Source organism: Tachypleus tridentatus, chromosome 13 (genome assembly GCF_004210375.1).
Source record: "Tachypleus tridentatus isolate NWPU-2018 chromosome 13, ASM421037v1, whole genome shotgun sequence".
In the NCBI taxonomy this organism is placed as follows: Eukaryota; Metazoa; Arthropoda; class Merostomata; order Xiphosura; family Limulidae; genus Tachypleus; species Tachypleus tridentatus.
The window spans coordinates 22,367,298-22,386,693 of NC_134837.1; the positions used below are offsets into that span (position 1 = coordinate 22,367,298).

A 19,396-nucleotide genomic window follows, 5' to 3' on the forward strand; every position below is an offset into this window, starting at 1 on the left:
AAGGAGGCAAACTTACTGATGGTTCTTGAAAATATTTACTATATTTTCTGTTGTTTTTTCATGCCTATCATTCTAATAGTCTTGCCTGGTATGGCCAGGTGGTTAGGGCACTCGGCTCGTAATTTGAAGTTCGCAGGTTCGAATCTCCATCACACCAAACATGCTCGCCCTTTTAGCAATGGGTATGTTATAATGTGATGGTAAGTCCCACTATTCATTGGTAAAAGAGTAGCTCAAGATTCAGCAGTAGGTGGTGATGACTAGCTGCTTTACAACTAGTATACACTGTTAAATTAGGGACGGTTAGTGCATATAGTCTTTGGGTAGCTTTGCACGATAATTCCAAAACAAGCAAACAAACAAAATGTTCTAATAGTAGATAAATAACTACTGTTAATTTAAGTTGAAGTTGAAATTCACTGTTATGGAAAACAAGTTTCAACATTTTCATTTGTTCTGTTCAGTCCAACTTTTATTGTGAAAGAAGTATATAAAAATATATATATAGACATATATTTATTTGTTTATAACGTGTGTATAGTGGAAGTTCCAAATTACTTCAGGTCACAAGAAGGCATAAGGTGGTTCAACTTAAAATGACCTGCAATATTTGGGTTAGTCAGCTTTCCAGAATTCTTGTTTTGATATAATATTAAGATTTGTTTATTATTTTAGTTGATTTTAGATTACTTTTATCATGTTTCTTCAGTTTTCATAGAAAGAAAGTTCTGTTTAGTTTTTCTCTGTAGTTTTGTGATGGTTAACATTTCAGTATAGAGTTGATGTCAAGTTATGTGAGTTAGCAATGTAGCATATGCCTCTTATCTTATCATTGCATAAAACCTTTTTATTTTAATTATTCTTCATGTACAGAACTCAACAAATGGCTGATCATTTGAAGAAACTATTCCATGATCACAAAATCACCAAAGTTTATTGGGCATTGACTAAAGGTATTCCCAGCATAATGGAAGGTAAGGGTAAAGTAAATGTGTGAAACAATGGAATGTTAAGTTAGTAATAGTGGGTGAGTAATAGGTAGTTTATAATATTAATTCACGAAGAGTAACATTTCCTTTTAGTGATCACTAAAACAGCACTTTTCAATTTTTGTTTACATACCACTGGGTGGCACTGTTTATTCATGAATTAGCATTTCTAAGTTTTTAATTTATATCATATTCTATATTTCTTTCATTACATTTTCACAATTATAGGTGTAGTGATAGTGTGCTCATCTTCTGATTGATAAATGGTTTATCTTAGACTGATGACAGGAATTTTTATCACTTTTAAGTTAAAATTGTTCTCAGGAAAAAAATTGAGGGTAGAAACACCACCAAATTAATACAGACAGTTGATGGTAATGCTACTGATTTTGTAGGATTTAATTTCACAATGTCATTTTATTCAGCTGCACAGTCTTTTAGTGATTGCTGCAATATATCCCTGGCTGTGCCTCTGACATGTGAGCTCATATACTTACAGCAAGACATTCGATGAATGTTGTATGTCTTTAAAATTAAATAGTCCTTTTAACCTAGGGTTTGTTTTAAAAATACATTTTGCCCAATATTAATTTTCTTAATTCTGTTCTCAGTGTTATATGAAATAATGCCTAATTAGGGTATATCTAAAATAATAGTTCTCTGAGGTAGATTTAAAATAACAGATAAGGTATTTAGTTTTTGTGTGGATTATTTTACTTAGGAACAACAATAAAAAAAAATATTAAGCATTTATGTAATGTTCTCAAAACTTTAAAAACATTTTGCCTTCGTAATATTTTAAAAGCTCTGTACTATTTTTTATTTAACAATTGAAAGAATGAAACTTTCAAAATCTGAATAAAGTGCAGTGAAGATGAGTTTATGACACACTATAGTGGTTAGTTAAGACTTGGACATTAAGAACAATCATCCTATTGATTTCTTTCTGTAACCTTTACATTGATATATCTACCATTTTAAAACTGGAGAAAGTTGTTAAACAATACAACACTGTTAAGTGCATCAAAATTGTCATCAAGATATCTTTTGTTATACACAAGCTTAAAACATTCAGGACAGGACTGTAATTAGATGTTTTCTTGGAAGCACAGAAAAAAGACTTGAAAGGTCAGGAGCGATGCTGGAGCACATAGCTACTTCATCAAGCTGTTCATAGATTTTACAATTAAATTTAGAGATTTATGGTCACCAATTGCACTTTTTTCAGTCATACATTACTCTAGACTCCCCATTGTGTTGTCCCTTTCCCATTTTAAATGGAAAACAGGAGTCTTTGATACTTACCAGCTTCTAGCTATTGAGGTAGTAGATCATAAATACATCCTCCTAAGTATGCTCATTTCTACCCAGTTGAGAGTAAGGCAGCAGTGTTTTGTCAGTGAAGATGAAAAATTTTCAAAGCCACTTGATTTTGGCTGGAGATTATACACCACATACAGTTCAACCATCTAGTTTGAATTCCTTACCATTCTGTTGCTCGGATATCAGTTCTTGGGTGTCTGGTGTTGGATTAGAGCAGAATCAGCCAACATAAGTTCACCCGTATGTGGCTCTTTGTTCTTCTTCCTACCACAAACTAGACAGTAAATTCCCAGTATCTCCAGCTTTTGGACTGGCGTTGACCTTTTCAATAAGCTCTGATGTGTCCTAATCACTCTATGTCATCTGGAGCATCCAGTTATGCATTGGATGTGTGTCATTTAGGTCCTACTTAGCAATACATGAGTTTTTATGTATCATGACAGCAACAGTTTTTAAACTTTTTTGTGCATGTTACTGTTGTAATCAAAATTTAATTGAACCACTTTACTATCAATATATTTAATGAAATTATTATTTCCAGTTTTGTTATAGTTCATGGTTTTATATTATTTTAGTTTCATTCTTTTTCTTCTAGAAAGAAAAACATCAAAAGCTGTAATGAAAACTTCAGTTTTGTTGTCATGTGACAGATTAGACATTTTTTGTATTTTAACAGTGTATAACCTGAAATTCTGTACATATATGTCTAGACAATGATTACATTTACATGCCCTTATTGACATGTATTTTCAAAGTTCTTAAGCTGAATGCAATAGAAACAAGTAATAAGTTTAGTCATTTCTTCATGGGTGCAGCACCCACCTTTTGTACATTTGAGCTTCACAACTGATGTAGCTACTTGACACACATAAAGTCATTAGAAAAAGTTCATTGCACACTATAATCCAGTAAGGATTATTTTGAAATTAGTACCAAGTTGTTGTCACAGCATAGATGTAACTTTTTGTTGTAGTGTTGGCTGCTTTGTTCATGACAGCACTTCAGTTGTTTCTTATCTAAATAAGTTGTAGCTAGAGAGGCAGTTATATTGTACTTAATTTAATTGTATTTAAGTTAATCATGCATTATTTGTGTTTTAAAATTTATATTTGAAAAATTTACTAAATTTTATAAAACAACCAAAGATTCATTTCATTCCATGTGGCTTGCTTTACCAAGTGAGTGTAAAACAATTTTGCCAGAGGATAAACTATCTCTGCTGTTCATACTGTTTCATCACCTGCAGGTATCAATGCAAATAACACAGGCCTGCAATGGTTTTATTGTCTTGAATTTGTACATGTCCTACAGTAATTACTTTACGCTGAATCAAACTTGATATACATTTTACTTCGTCATATACAATTTTTTCACAAAACAACATATGTAGTTTTACTTAAGGGAATCATTTTCATTGAAATTGGGCCACATTTTTTTATTCTTCAAATGTTGACAACCACTGCCAAGTTTTCTAGACTAGTCATAACATAAGAGTCTTATAGATTGTTCTAGAACCCACAAGAAACACCACTAGTATATAAACAGTTAACAGGCCACATGACATGCCATTTCTGGATAGTATTTGTTTGTGTATGCACTTAATGTTTTTGTTTTTTTTTAATATTATTTATTCATCATTTTAGCAGCAAGAATATGTGTAAATGATCCAAACATTGTCTGCTGTATTTGTGATAAATTTATTGTAAAGAAAAAAAGACAAAACATTACAGAATTTGTTAACAAAAACATATTACATATATTTTGGAATAAATCTTTGGAACAAAGACAAATCATTGGCTTTACACACAATAATATGAAATGTTAATTTTCATAAAACAAAGTAATTTTTTTCTAGTCCAAGTAAGAATTGTTTTTTCTTCCTGAGTTGTAAAAAATTCCTTTCATGGTAAAGCAAAATGAATATTGTTTTTGAATTCTGCATAGCTGATGTATGAAAATCCATTATTAAAATGGAAATAAATATAATGAAGTTTAAATGTGCAGGCCTGTGTATTCAACAATAAAGAGTAGGCAAGGAAAGCAAAACATTAAAAGTAAACTAAGTGGAAAAGTAAATTAATATAAATACCACAGTAAATGAAACAAACTCTCAGAATTCTGATATCACATTCATGCATCCTTTTCAGCCTTGTATTGTAGTCTGTAAACAAATGTCTGCTATATCACTATAAACAGGTCAAAACATTTATTATTTTATTAGATCATATAGAATGTGCCACCTGGAAATACTTGAAAATGAAATTTAAAAACTATCTTTTCTGTTTTCAAAGAACTACTTTTTCCACAACATTTCATTACAATTTGTCATCTCAAAGCAAGAAGAAACATTATTCCATGAAGATAATGAAAGATCAACAAATGATAATGTGAAAACACTTTATCTTGGCTAAAATACTAACACTGAACCCCTTAAGAAAGTATTAAGGAAGAATAACCTTACAATTCTATATAACTTTCCAAACACCATAAAAAATAAGCTAACTTCAGGTGGAAAAACACTTGAAGATAAAATAACAAGGTATTTAAATTATACCTTCCAATCTTTTGAGGAAGGTTATGTAGGTGAAACTGGAAAAATTGTTGACACAAGAATTTGTGAACATACAAAAAGAAAATATAAAAAACAAAACAATGCATATTTCTTCATATGGGAGATTCTGGCCATCAGATTGATTGGAAATCAACAAGAATTTTGTACAAAATGGATAACTACATAAAAGAAGAATTGTCAAAGTAGTTTAATGAAAAGGGTGCCTAATTTCAACACCTCCCATTTTAAACTTAGCAACTTCTTGACTTTGTGTATCCTTGAGGTATTTTCAAGATCAGGGGTTTTACACAGGCATATTTTGACCAAATTTTTCCTGCCAGAATACAACATGAGACTGAAGAGGACATACAAATCTGTTGAAACTTGTTTCTCTGACATCAGAAGTCTGACAGCAATGATGTTCTTTGAACATAACAGCTTTGCAGGACTACTTTCAAGATACACAATCATCAGTTAGAGCACAAACAATTGTGTTACATATAGCATAACAAGGTGGTGAGGCCTAAACTTTTTTAGTATAATGTACTTAAATTGTGTATAAAACTATCTTTCTATAGTTATCATAATGTTTTATTTAGACAGTGGTAGTAATGCAGAAAAGCTAGTTTGTCAAACTTCATTGGTGTGTAATACATCATAGTATATTCAGTTTGTGTTTAAAACTCATCAAACATCATTACAGTTTTATCATGCTCAAAAATATTATTTTAAGCTTAATAGTATATAATTATGTATGCACACCAGTATCAGTTGTAGCATTTGTATAGTTTAGTTTGTTAAGTGGCCTGAGTATACATGGTAAATATTTTCTGGTCACATGTCATATTTTGTGAATAAAGTGTGCCTGAGAACATTTTCATCTTGGATATTATGCTTGAATTAAGACCTACTATCTTTATGAAAACATCAAATAAAAGTTTTAAAATTTGCACCTTTGTTAAAGAATTGTCCTTAGAAAGTACTGATAAAACTCAAATAAGTAAATGATTATGATATGCTAAAAGTGTTGCTCTGTTTCCCTCTAAAGGAAAAAGTTTCATCTTGACATGTTTTTGTATATCAATAGGAGTGATTGACATCCCTATCACAGAAGGATTAGTGGAAAATAAAAGAAGAGTGAGTTTCTCTGTTTAAAGTTTTTTATTAATAAATATTCATGTTTTTTAAAGTTGTATGAATTAAAACTTGTTATTTTTCTAGTTGTATACCAAACAGTTAAAATTTAAGGATATAATTTTGTCTACTTTTAATCTCTTGTGTATTATGTTTGTGACAATATATTCAAAAATCTGTTTTTCCACTAGATGGTTTTAAGTCCCCATTTACAAGATGAATATAGATCATTTACACCTTTGTCAAAGAAAGCCCACCAAGCTGTAACTCATTATAAGGTGTTGTCAACTCATGGTAATGCTGCCTTGATAGAACTGAAACCCCAAACAGGTAATTGTGAATTATAAAAGTAAAAGCTATTAAGTATTCTGAAAAGATATTTGGTCTATGACTTGGAGAGGTTGAATGGAAGCATTAAAAGAATTACAATACAAAGAAAGTATGTAAGTGTGTTTAAAAGAAAACTAATACAAATTTAAAGATATAAAGTTTGTGGGGAAGACTGAATAAAATGTCTTAATAAATAATATAGGTATGTATGTTGACCCATAAAAATTACCCTAGTTTGTACCATTACCCAAAAATATTAAATAGTAATGTTTGTAAAATAAATTATTTAATAACTCAGCATGTTATTAAGTTTATTCAATCATCCTTAACAAAAAGTATTTTTAAGTAAGAGTAAGAAATATACATGCATATCTTTGGGTTTAACCTTGTCTGCCCAGACATCATTTACTGTGTGTGTTTTAAGGTTTTATTGGCTTAACTTCAAAGTTTTATTAAACTACTATTTGTATTATACCAATTAGTATAGCATAAAATTATAGCTAATTATCCACACAGTATAGTGTATAATAGTATATAAGTTTTAAGTTCTAAATTTTATATGGCAATATTTTAAAAACTGAATTTTCAATAGTGTAAGAAAAGTTACACATTTTCTGTAGCCATTGCATCTTCTCTACTCTATATACTACCCCTCCAATAACAAAGAAATTTAACATAAATTACTCACTATGAAATTGTTCTTGCTCAATTTTGTTTTATTACAGAGCCATCAAATAGAAATTCAGATCTCTCTTGCCACACCCACCTGTCACATTTATTATGTTTAATTATATATTATCTATAATCAACAGAAGGCCAAGGTTTTTATCTGTTAAATGACTCTTTGTATAACATAGGCCAGCATAGCCAAGCAGTTAGGGAGCTCAACTCTTAATCTGAGAGTCGTGGGTTTAAATCCCCATCACACCAAAAATACTTGCCCCTTTGGCTGTGGGGGCATTATAATGTGGCTACCAATCCCACTATTCATTGGTAAATGCTAAATTAGGGAAGGCTAGGCAGATAGCCCTCATGTAACTTTGTGTGAAATTAAAAAAAAAAACAACAACCTTTATATAACATTGTGTTCTGAACAGAGAATTTCAGTTTTTCTTTTAGTACAAAGTTTATTCCTATGGGAAAGATAACAACTAGCTTAGATGGATTTGTAATGGCCATTGTCTCATAGTTACAAAGCCAGAAAAAGTGTGAGAAGTAGAAGAAATTGTTTCCTTTTTGTATGCTGCTATTCTGTGTTCTTTGATGCATTAGTTAATTGAATAAAAATTATCTTATGCATTACTATTATTATTATAACAAAGTAGGTTTAAATGTCATAAATAGTTGACAGCAAAATATAAGATCAGATAGCCAAGGTTTTCATCTGTCAAATGATGTGTTATTTTTGTTGTTTTCTGACAAGAGAATTGACATTTTATCTGCTAGTACAAGCTTCTTTCCCATGGGAAAGGTAATTATTATCTTGGATGAAGTTATAACTGTTTGTTTTTTTTGCATAGTTAGAAAGTTAGATAAATTGTGATAGTTAGAGAAAATTGTCTAATTTCTTGCATGTTGCTATTCTATCTTTTTTAATTTATTGTGTAAAACAAGTTTCAGTGCATTACTATCATTAGTATAAAAAAGTAGGGTTTAGTGTCATTGACAGTAAACAGAAAAAAATGAAGGTTTGAGTTAATACTTTATTTCTTGGTTTTTATGTTTATTCTATACTTATTAATATAAACATAACTAACATGTAAAAATAGAGATATCATTAGGTTAGTTAAAGTCAGATTATGGAAAATAAATAATAATAAAAATGTTTCATGAGGCACATATGCAAGTAGCTCATGGGTAATGTAATACGATAGCATAGCAAGAGCTGCATATTCCACGAGTGATTGACAACTTATAATGATACAAATAATAACTAGACACAGTTCAAAGTATTTAAAAGTAGATGTACACTGTTACAAGCTTAAAGTTACTTTGGATAAATAAAGGTAGTTTCATGTTACAATTTGAAGTCCTTATGGAAAGACAAAAAAGGGTAATTTAGAATTCACTTTTTTGGGGGGTTATGAGATCGGTCAAATTGTCCAATCCCATTTTGAGACAGGGAAGAGAAAATAATAGATAAAATATAAATTTTAACTGAAAAAAAATGTTTGGAATGCATTTAGGAGGTTTCAAAAGATACAAAAAGTGAATTTGAAATTTTTGAAATGAGGAACAATATGTTCAATTTTGAACATGAAAATTATGTTGCACATGGACTACTCAGAACAAATCTTTAGTTTGTTAAAATACTTTACTTAAAATGTGATTTTTTTATATGAAATACATATAATATTAACTGAAAGACTGCCAGATTTTAAGAAGATAATATACACATTGTATTGAAAGGTAGAAGCATTATATCTATATAGAATTGAAATGAGTACAAAGAGGTCATATGATCGGTCATATTGACTGAGCCTGTGTTGAGAGAATTAATGCAGATGTGGTAGATATTCTGCCAGGTTTTATAAAGAGAATTTTTTTGTGAATTTATCTATTTAGCTTTATTCATGCATTGCCTGGTACATGCATCCAAGTGGTAGTTTAACCATGCAGTTGTTTCATTTTTTCCACCCATCTGGCAAACAACCACCATAAACTTTATGTAGTTGGTGCCTGTCTGTCTATATTTCATTGTTTAAACAGTCTGCAAGAGAAATTCTTTATTGTTTCTATCTACATCCTTCCGCTGATCATAGGAAACTTCCACTATCTGTAGTGTAGAAACCATCTGTGGTTATGATGACATGTGACTGTCCACCATGGTCTTTAAGTAATACTATCAGACATGTTCTATCCTTTGCCCAGTCTTTACTGATTTCCACAGATCATAGTAACATCAGGTGAGTATTCCACATGAGAACATGTGAGGCTTGGTAGTGACCAGTTATCTCAGTGGTGACTATATGGCACTTGCCCACTCATGACTATCTTCTGAAGCACCTTTTAGTCAATCCCAGCTTGATTAATGTCTGTGAGGTCATTCCAGAGATGCAGTGTTTCAGTTAACAAGTCATTTGTCTCACTGGTGAGATGTGTGGTCTTCACATTACAAGAACCAACTGAAAACTTTTGCTTGTAAACACTGTTGTTGCTTTGCAATGTTGCTGAGGATTTTGAGGGGTAGTAAGGCCTTGATGGAGGTGGCTCGAGTATATACTATGACCAGTCGTGAATGTGTTTTTGCATGTTTACAATCTTATCTAGCTGTCCTAGTACTCATACTGATCATTGGCAATGCATAATTGAAGTTGTTTCTATTTCTTATTGTAACTTTCAGTGCAGTGGTGCCTTTGATAGCTCTTGTTATCATAATGTTAATGTGGCTACTGAAGTCGTCTGTCAAGGTTACTTCGGCGTTTCTTCCATAGGATAGCAGTGTCTGCAAAGTTTGATGATGATTTTTCCACATCAACATGTCTGTTATTAAGTGTGCTTTGAGAGAATTGGTGATCATTCCTGTTAATTTCAAGTCTGCTAAAGCATCTGATTGGACTGTCAGTGAAGGCTATATCCATGGAATAGAAACTGGAAAGAACTGGCTGGAATTGTGATTATTGAGACTGACTGTTATTAGTAATGATCCAGTCTGATTGCAAGCTTCCATGCTTTATGTGCATCTGCTAGTAGGTAGTGTGTATTTTCTGATATTCAGTGCACCTATGATGCATTTTACCCTGGTTACATGTGTGCCTTTTTTGTCAGTAATGAGCAGCTGGTCTGCATAGACATCTATCTATTAGATCAAAACCTGCTTCTAAGATATTTAGAACAACTTCAAAGCCTTCTTGTGTAACAGTTGTGAATTAAATGGCATTGAAACAGATTTCTTTTCCAGCATGATAATCACCTAATTATGAAGTTATCGGTGGCTCAATCTAATAGGCAGTACTTCTAACTACATCCTTCTATGGGATCTTTCCACTGAATTTTTGTAGGGTGATGATTCAATAACCTTGTTAGAATGATAGCAAACCTTCATGGGTTGGATAAGGATTTGATAAAGGTATATATTAGCTCTACAAAAATTCAAAAATTATTTTCCATCTCTTCATGAATTCAGATGATATGATAAGGGTTAGCAAGTATAACTCATGACTGCAAACTGGGACTTTGTAACATCATAAGTAGTAGAGATCATTGTTTTACAAATATTTTTTATGTATTGTTCCATCTTTAAAAAAACAACTGGCATTTACATGCTTATTTAATGTGTAATAAGCAAAATGTTACTGTATTTTTCGAAATACTGATACACTAGTGCTAAGAGTAAAAGATTTATACTTTGTTTTATTATGGAAAAGCTTTAGAACATTATTTTATTTTCAAACTAAAATTAATCATTGAATAATTTGTTTCTCAAATGATAGCTAAGAAGGCTTATCCAAAAATACTAGCTCAAACAAAATATACCATATTTATGTTACTGGAAACTACACATTTATTGGTTACTGTGTAACTATAGTAGTATAGTTACAGGATATTTATAAGCACACTTTTACACCTATACTAACACTAGTTCCTGACCAAACAAGAGATTAATTAACATCCAAATATTTAACAAGTTTATTGGATTGGGCACAACATTGTACAGAGCCATATTAACAATATTTTCTTTCACTTTCATGAAGTACTTTAGTTAACTCTAATTGCAACCACCTTATTGTAAAGAAACCAGTATATTCTTCCCACAGTGTTCTTGGAGCCAGTTTTCAAATAGTCTCTGTAGGAAACATCTCCTTATCGACTTATAGGTTTCTCCTTCAGCTGCTAACAGTAGAATAAACATAGGAAATAGGTGTGAAAATATTAGACAAAACTCTGAGAAATTTCGCTTGTGGACAGACAGTATTATTCATTTTTTTTCTTTAGTTTCTAAGTAGCTCCTAACAATAAAATTACTACAAAAATAAGTGTGAAAAGTATAACCTCTGACCTTAGGTCGTATGTGTGAAAAGTATAACTCTGACCTTAGGTCGTATGAAACTTATCAGTGTGAAAAGTATAACCTCTGACCTTAGGTCATATGAAACTTGTTATCAATACTAAAACACATTTTAATTTGCACTTTACGAACTTTACTTTCTGTATACTTTGACAACTTGTCTTACAACCTGAAGAATCAAGTATAGTTTTATATTAGAGAAAATTACCTGATTAGGGAAAAGTGCTGGTAGGTAAGAATATAACAAGCAAAGATTGTGACAGAAAATAATAAGACTATAGTAGCAACACATTTTAACTGTGCTGGAATTGTTTCTACAAATGTTATCGTATAAAAGTATAAAATATATATATATATACGTAATGGGAAGACAAAAAATTAATATTTTTACATAACATTCTTCCAACAATTGTTGAACCATGTTACCTTAACATAGTTTAAGGTGAATTTCACATTTTTCATGTTGTCATAGTAGTACAAGGAACATTAGTGGTTGATCTCTATTGACAAGGAGATTTATGTTTAGAAGCACTTGAAGAAACTAACAACAACAAGTGTCATTTATTATAGAGTTGAGTTCTAATGTTTGATTGGTGTAGTAACAAGTGTGAAGGCTAGCCTTTCAAATGCGTGGATTACTTTATGCTTTCATGAATGCCACATTTTTGTTTTTGTAATGAGTACGTTAAGTACTGGTTTTGTACTAAAAACACCATTATATATGATACCATCTTTATTAATTATGGTACCAACTACATAATAGATAGTTTATGATAATACGAGTTTTTCTCATACATGTAAAGTTTTGTTTATAATAATCAGACAGTTCATTGTAATATCACAATCATTTTAGCTTATTTTAAATACTAAGAGAATCACAGTTTATGTTATAGATGTAGCAGAGATTCCTGTTGGTACTACTAAGTACATCAACAGTTTTGTTTTGTGAATAGTGTTGTTCCTCCTATCACATTGTTAAAAAATAAAACATATTAAATGTTGTGTTTCAAGCTCTTAGACCTTTCTTAATAATAGCTGATATTTTCACAAAAAGCAACTTTTTGTTTTTATTTTAAAAAGAGAAGATATGAGTTTTGTGGTCTTCTTTCCAGGTGTGAAACATCAACTTCGTGCTCATTTAGGATTTGGTTTGAGATGTCCAATTCTTGGTGATCACAAATACTCTCATCTGAGAAAACTAGCTCCTCAGGTAGGTTAACAAACTGGAGGTATTAAAATAGAATTATATTTCGATGTAATGACATTCAAGCGTTCTTTATAGGGCTGAGTGTCCTTTTATCATGCAAAAATAGGCTGATTCCAAAGTAAAAAGAGAGAGAGAGAAATTTAAATAGTGTTTTGTGAAACTTGATCAGTGCAGTTTGTCTCAGTATTCACTAATGAGGAGTGAATACTAAAATGATTCTCTGTGGGCTTATATTAGCATGTTTATTGTCAAACGTGACCAGGAAAGATCAATTAGATCTGAAATTAATTTGAATAGGAGTTAAATATTATTTTTTAACAGTCAGGTGTTACAAGAAAAGTTCAGTGATAAACTGCTCTAAAACACTAGTTGTGAAAGTTGATATTAGGCCATGTGTGTGGTAGTCCCCTCTAGTACAGCAGTAAGTCTATGGATTTACACTGCTAAAATCATGGTTAATTTCTCCTTGGTGGGCTCAGCATATAGTCTGGTGGGGCTTTGCTATAATAAAACACACACCATGCATGTGGTTTAAATTTGATAGCTGTGAGAAGGGTATAGTTTAAAACTTTATATTATACACTTTTGTTTAATGTTCAAAAAATGTTGGTTTATATTAACTCTTTTAATCCATGTAGATGAGCTGAATAATAATGAGGATGATGGTGGTTCTGTTTTTATAGCTAATTGTTTAACTCTACTAAATTAAGTTGTATATCTTTGTAACTGAAAAATAGCTTAAAAAACATGAAATCAAAACAAAATGGAACTGTTCAGTAGAGTTTATAATAGAACATTCTAGACTTCTGATTTGATTTCAGTTCACATCACAAACTTCATAACTTATAATTGCAAAACAGAATGAAATGTTCATGTATACGTAGGTGCAAAGAAGGGAAAAGTTATTAAATCTACTGGCTTGTTTTTGTTGAGGAATTGTGCAAAAGAAAGTTTCAAATAAGTATTTAAGAAATACAGACATACTAAGATATTAAGTTGTAATAATAAGTTTCCAAAAAATATTAGTGAACATTGTTTTTAAGTGTATATAAAGCTAAGTACTACTGAGTTTCATGATGCAATAGGTGCCAGCAAAAACAAAGATTTGCTAAACCAGTTGTCGTATTTATGTTGAGTAAAAATGTTAAATGAATACTCAGAAAATACAGACTGAAGCATTTAGTTTTTAAAACAGACACTGTTAAAAAATTAGCACTGATTAAAATGTACTATACAAACTATAGGCTTCAGCCAAGGAGTACCTTTCTTAACAATATAGTGACATATCTAAATCTGGTTAATTAATAATAATAAAAAATATGTATTGTGTTTAAAAGTTTTCATGAAAATCAATAATATAGAAGCTTTCTTTAAAGTTAAATGTGGGCTCTGTGTAACAGCAGTATCTGTTCATTTTTTTAATGCTGTGTTACATATTTTCATTTAGTTTTTTTTGCACAAAGAAATTAGGAGTACAAGGTAAAAACCTTGTGTTTATCTGTATGAAATCAGTGTCGAAGCATAACCATGTAATGAACTGTTTATGTATATACTGTTTGTAAAATGCATTTAGAGATTTAATGTGTTTTTTTTTGTCATTGGTTTTTTTTAACAATTTCAAAGCCTGCATGCTTTTATTTAAAAAAAGAGTTAATATGACAAATATGGTATAGAAATATGATAACTTTGAGAAATGAGGAATACAATGTATATTGATTACTGTGAGAAATCTATTAGTAGAAACTAAAAACATGTTTTTCTTGGTCTTCATTTCAACATGAAACAAAGTTTTGTATTAGAGATTATTTCTTTATGCATTAATTTTTAAATATTTGTAAGACTTTAAAAGTCATAAAGTCTAACCTTATTATTGGTTGATTACTGATTTATGATGGATCATATTAAATAATAATATAATATATTAAATAAAAAAATATTATGCTTGCACAATTGCTCTGGTAATTTATTATTAGCTATTATAAAATTCTTTCTTCCTTTTATTAAGAGCTTCTGAATATGTACGATACATACTGGACATTTAAGTTAAAGAAATGTTAGAATTTTTATTTTTCTACTAATAAAGTACTTTCTAGCCCAGTGCATTCTTAATTTTTGTCAAGGTTTTACCTATAAAATATTATGAATTATACTTAACTTTTAAATGTTTAAAACATGTGCCACTTTTGTATTCCCATTTTGTTATATCTTTGTGCTCATTTATATTTCCTGAATAGTTTATTAGATAATTTATTGTGATTATAAAAAAAAAAAATTATTTGTAATATGTTATATATAGCATGGAACTTATTTGTATGGAATATTTGTGAGTATGATGTTTGAACAAGCTAGATAGGTGTAATACTGTTTATAATTATGATATTTAGTAGCTCAGAATTGTTTTTCAGTGTAAAAAGAGGTGTATAATAGCATTTAATTTGCATTTGTTTTTAAGATTAGCTCTTTTCAGTATCTTTATATTTGTTATAATATTGTATATTTAGTGACCATGTATGTATATGTGTGTTTCTATATATATCTGTGTTGATGCAATAGAAACCTGTTGTATATTTTCAGCAACTTCCTGGTGATATGTTGGATTTACTAAATGTTCGACAGAGTAAGGTTCGAGATATCCCGATGCACTTGCATGCTCGTACGCTTATCATCCCTGAAATATTAAATGGCCAGAACCTGTTTATTCATGCAAAAATCCCATATCATTTCCAAAAGAGTATGCAATACTTAAGGATTAAGAAACATTGAAGAAAGGTTCAGAATAATTATAATGTCTCCTTTGAATTGTTATGGATCCAGACATTTAAAACAAATTATAATGTCACTTCTCAGTTGAAATATAATCTATAAATGTTTGGAATGTAGATTTATTTTCTAAATGTCAAATAAATTATAGTTAATATACTTTTGAAAACTTCAGCCAGCCAGTAGTTGTTACTGTTTTATTTAAATGTATTTTCAAATAAATAATTTTAGTCAGATGTTAAGAATCAAGTACATCTACTTAAGACCTCAAAGTTGCAGATAGCCACTTAATAATAGAGACCAGAATCAAATATTTGTATCAGTCCATTGCTGATGGTTTAATTAATCGACTAATTCAAACAAGCATGTTGTATGAATTAGGAATTCATAAGAATTAATGTTTTGCATATCATAAATCATTAAGTATCTCATATCTTACATTACTCACAATTACCATTTTATAGTTTTACTGCATGTCACATTCATGGAAATAAATATGTTAAATTAGCTGTGAGTCGATGTTTACCGGTACAGAAAACAAAATACTGTTTTCTTGGAATGTCTGTTGAACATTTAGAAGCTTCAGTATTGTTTTTATTAAAAACTCGTACATACAGATATACTGAATAATAATAATAATCAGTGAGCCAGCATTTTATGAAAATGTGGAAAAAATGAATAAATTATAAAAATTGCCAAAACGTTAGTGAAGATATAATTAAATTTGTGTATTTTTTTCTGAACATAATATCTTAAATATAAAGTAATAGTAGTCTTGTATTTAGTGTTGCTTCACCCTATTAGCACCTAATGAGTGAAATTAAAATACTATTGCAATTTGGATGTTGAAAATGTAAGTAAAAAAAAATGGTATAAATTCTAATAATAGTTCAGTTATAATTTTTATTAAGAAAAAATGGTATATTTTCCAAATTAGAAAGTTTTACTACTAAATATATATATAAATATTAGTGGCAAGAGACATAAAAGTAGCTTACACAAACTCCTTTATTACTATACTACTTGGCCTGGCATGGTCAGGTGGGTTAAGGCGTTTTACTTGTAATCTGAGGGTCCAGGGTTCGAATTCCCATCGCAACAAGCATGCTTACCCTTTCAGCTATGGAAGCATTACAATGTGACAGTCAATCCCACTATTCATTGGGCAGCCCAAAAATTTGCAGTGGGTGGTGATGACTAGCTGCCTTCCCACTAGTCTTACACTGCTAAATTAGGGACTGCTAGTGCAGATAGCCCTCGTGTAGCTTTGCATGAAATTCAGAAATGAACAAGCTATACTGTTTCAGTTTTGATTGTACATTGTTATGAATAGTGTCTGAATTTAAGATAAGTAACAGTTCATCATTGTAAGTAACAGAAAAAAACATGAAACATACTAACAGTTGTTGAAGAAGGTTAAATGACACATTTAAGTTAAAACTGCATTCATTTGTACTATGTTTTGGTATGTATTTCTTTCCTACTTCCCTTCTTGAAACAGATAAATCTCTTCCATGCCTATAGTTTTCATGGCATCAAATTTTCTACATGCAAATTGACTTCATTTCTTTTTCTTAATGATAGTTCTGCCTAAAGATCATGTTGAAATTTTAGGAAATTATTATTGCTTTGCACTTTCTGTTATACAATTATTGTATTTTACTTAGTGTGGTAGCTATTATATACTCTGGAAGTAAGAGCTGTCACTCTGCATTAGTGTGCGTGTGTATCATGAAGGTTGAGAAGAACACAAATGATTCTTTTTGTCAACTTAGAATGAAAGGAGTAAATCTCATGAGAGGAGGTGTTTTAATTGCAAGTACAAAAGGCCACATTGCTAGGAGCTTCAGTTAGAAAGGGTATCACTAAACTGTTTACTAAGAAGGAACTAAATGACTTCACAGAAAGTGTTTTAACTTTAACTTAAAATAGCATGCTGTAAAAAATTTCTTCAAAGAGATAACAAAAGAAGGAAGCTATTATATGAGGGGAAAACATTATGTTCAAGATTCTGAGTCAGTTATTGATAATGAACCAAGAAGGTCATATCTTGAGGATAAGAGAATACTCAACATGCCTCAATAGAAATAAGTATTGTAATATTTAAAGAAACCAGGTCTATTGGTGGGAATTCTGCATTATATTCAGTGACATTGGTTTCAACTCTTTAACCTGATCTAGTAATGAAAGGTGGAAAATTACCTCCAGAAATTATGAAAGAAGATGCATCGATGCAAGCAACAAGTTGATATAAAACTTCAGGAGGAAGAAAGTTGGAAGACATTCTCACTGTGAGAATTCACAGTGCATAATTCACATTAAGAAAGAGTACATATTGGGATCTGACTCCATGCAAAAACATGGATGTTAGGTGAGACTGGCTTCAAATATTTTCACGTTCTATGACAATAAAATTCCCATCTACTATACCAAAACTAGACCACCGAGGGTTGGACTTCCGATAAAAAGGAAGATAAACACACAGAGTAATGAAGACAGCAAACCTGATGTGCAAAATAGCAAAAACCAGAATAATAGTTTGATCAAACTTGAGTTCATCCTTCATGATCATCTTTGGAAGAAAGTTGATGGGAGAAAAGTCAGTTGTTAAAGTTCCATTAATACTTCACTAGAAGCAAATAGATCTACATAACTAGCCCAAGATTCCTGTAGAGACCACTTCCAGAGTGCCATTAAGGCTGGTCTACAAGTGTAATCTTTACCTGGAGAGAACTTGATTGAACAGTGTTTTTCAATTGACCTTCTAAATTTTGTAACTATATGAGGTAATGACACAGTAATAGTAATAACAGAAGCAAACCAAATGGACTCTGATATTCCATAGTTCATAGTTAAAGGTTTTTAAGGATGGAATTCTTTGTGCAGGTACACAGGAAAGAGTGATTAGTTCAATCTTTGTGATTGGCAATTTATTTTCCAGATATTCTATTTTGTCATTGATTTTCTTTTCAACCTCATTTGTTTTACTGTTATATGTAAAAGTCTTTTTGCGATTTCAACAGCATAAATTGATATAGTAATGTACCTCAAAATACCCTGTTTACAAAAATTGTTAATCATTCAATAAATGAAAGTAATTTTTCTCTTGAAGTAATTGTTAGCTCTTAGCTTGTTCCCTTCCTAGAAGAATGATTTCAAGTTCCACAGGCATAGTTCCCAGGCTGACCTTCAAAACTTTGCATTCTCAGCAATTAGTTACCTTGATATTTACTCAGGTGCTGATGCCAGCAGGTTTGTGGTCTGAAAACTTGTCCTCATTGATATAGGCACCCACTGGGTGGTCTTTTGAAGCTGGAATGGAAACAAGGCTTTTTTTCTTCTTTTCTGGTAGAGAGAAAAACTTTTTGGATCTGGTTGATATCCTTCAGTCAATGAACCACATCATTACACCATTATAATGTTCAAGCAACATATAACAGGTTACCAATGAAAATTTATTTGTATCAACCTCCCAGATGCTGCTAGGAAATAATAGCTAGTTCACTAGCATTTTGGTATAATGTGTAACTCATAATAGAACATCAGTGGTAGAAGATTCTGATGTAGGCTTAGCTTCTGTTAACAGCTGTGTGGATACTTCAATCTCTGGAATAGCTGATGTCTTCCTAGAATGTACAGGTTTTGCCAGATGCCGGCATAAGAGGGGCATTTTTTAATTTACCAAGAAAAAGTATTATATCTGATATTGCCAGGCAACGTAGAATCATGATTCACATGCAATTTCAGGTTCAGAATCATTATGATAAATGGTCAAGAATCACAGCTTTATGTAACAAAATTCAGGTTTAGAAATCCCAAATCACCTCAGTGATATGTATGGTTAAGCATAAAGACTTGTGTTGTAACTTTTTGGGGTGGTGTATATGCTGTCTGTTGTAAGAGAAACAACAGAAGTACCTCTCCCAGGTGTTAATAAATGTGAAACCAAGAAAACTTGTGCACATATTATGAGGTTAATTAAAAGTGAGCCTTGACAATGGACTTCCTCCTTGGCAAGTATAGCCATCTTCTGTATATATGAGGTTATTCCACCATTGTCAGGCTGGTAAATACGTATGCAAAACAGTTCCAAA

The 19,396-nt window shown here is 30.9% G+C and overlaps 1 protein-coding gene across 1 annotated transcript in view; it reads left to right on the top strand.

Moving 5' to 3' along the window:
• Positions 1 to 15,476, top strand: part of LOC143237586 (uncharacterized) — a 35,364-nt gene extending 19,888 nt beyond the window's left edge. The window contains exons 5-9 of the mRNA XM_076477013.1: positions 874 to 974; positions 5,951 to 6,000; positions 6,189 to 6,327; positions 12,448 to 12,545; positions 15,117 to 15,476. Of these exons, the coding sequence (XP_076333128.1) occupies positions 874 to 974; positions 5,951 to 6,000; positions 6,189 to 6,327; positions 12,448 to 12,545; positions 15,117 to 15,305 (577 nt within the window). The 3' untranslated portion in view covers positions 15,306 to 15,476. The remainder of the gene's footprint in view (positions 1 to 873; positions 975 to 5,950; positions 6,001 to 6,188; positions 6,328 to 12,447; positions 12,546 to 15,116) is intronic.
• The last annotated feature ends 3,920 nt before the right edge of the window (positions 15,477 to 19,396 follow it).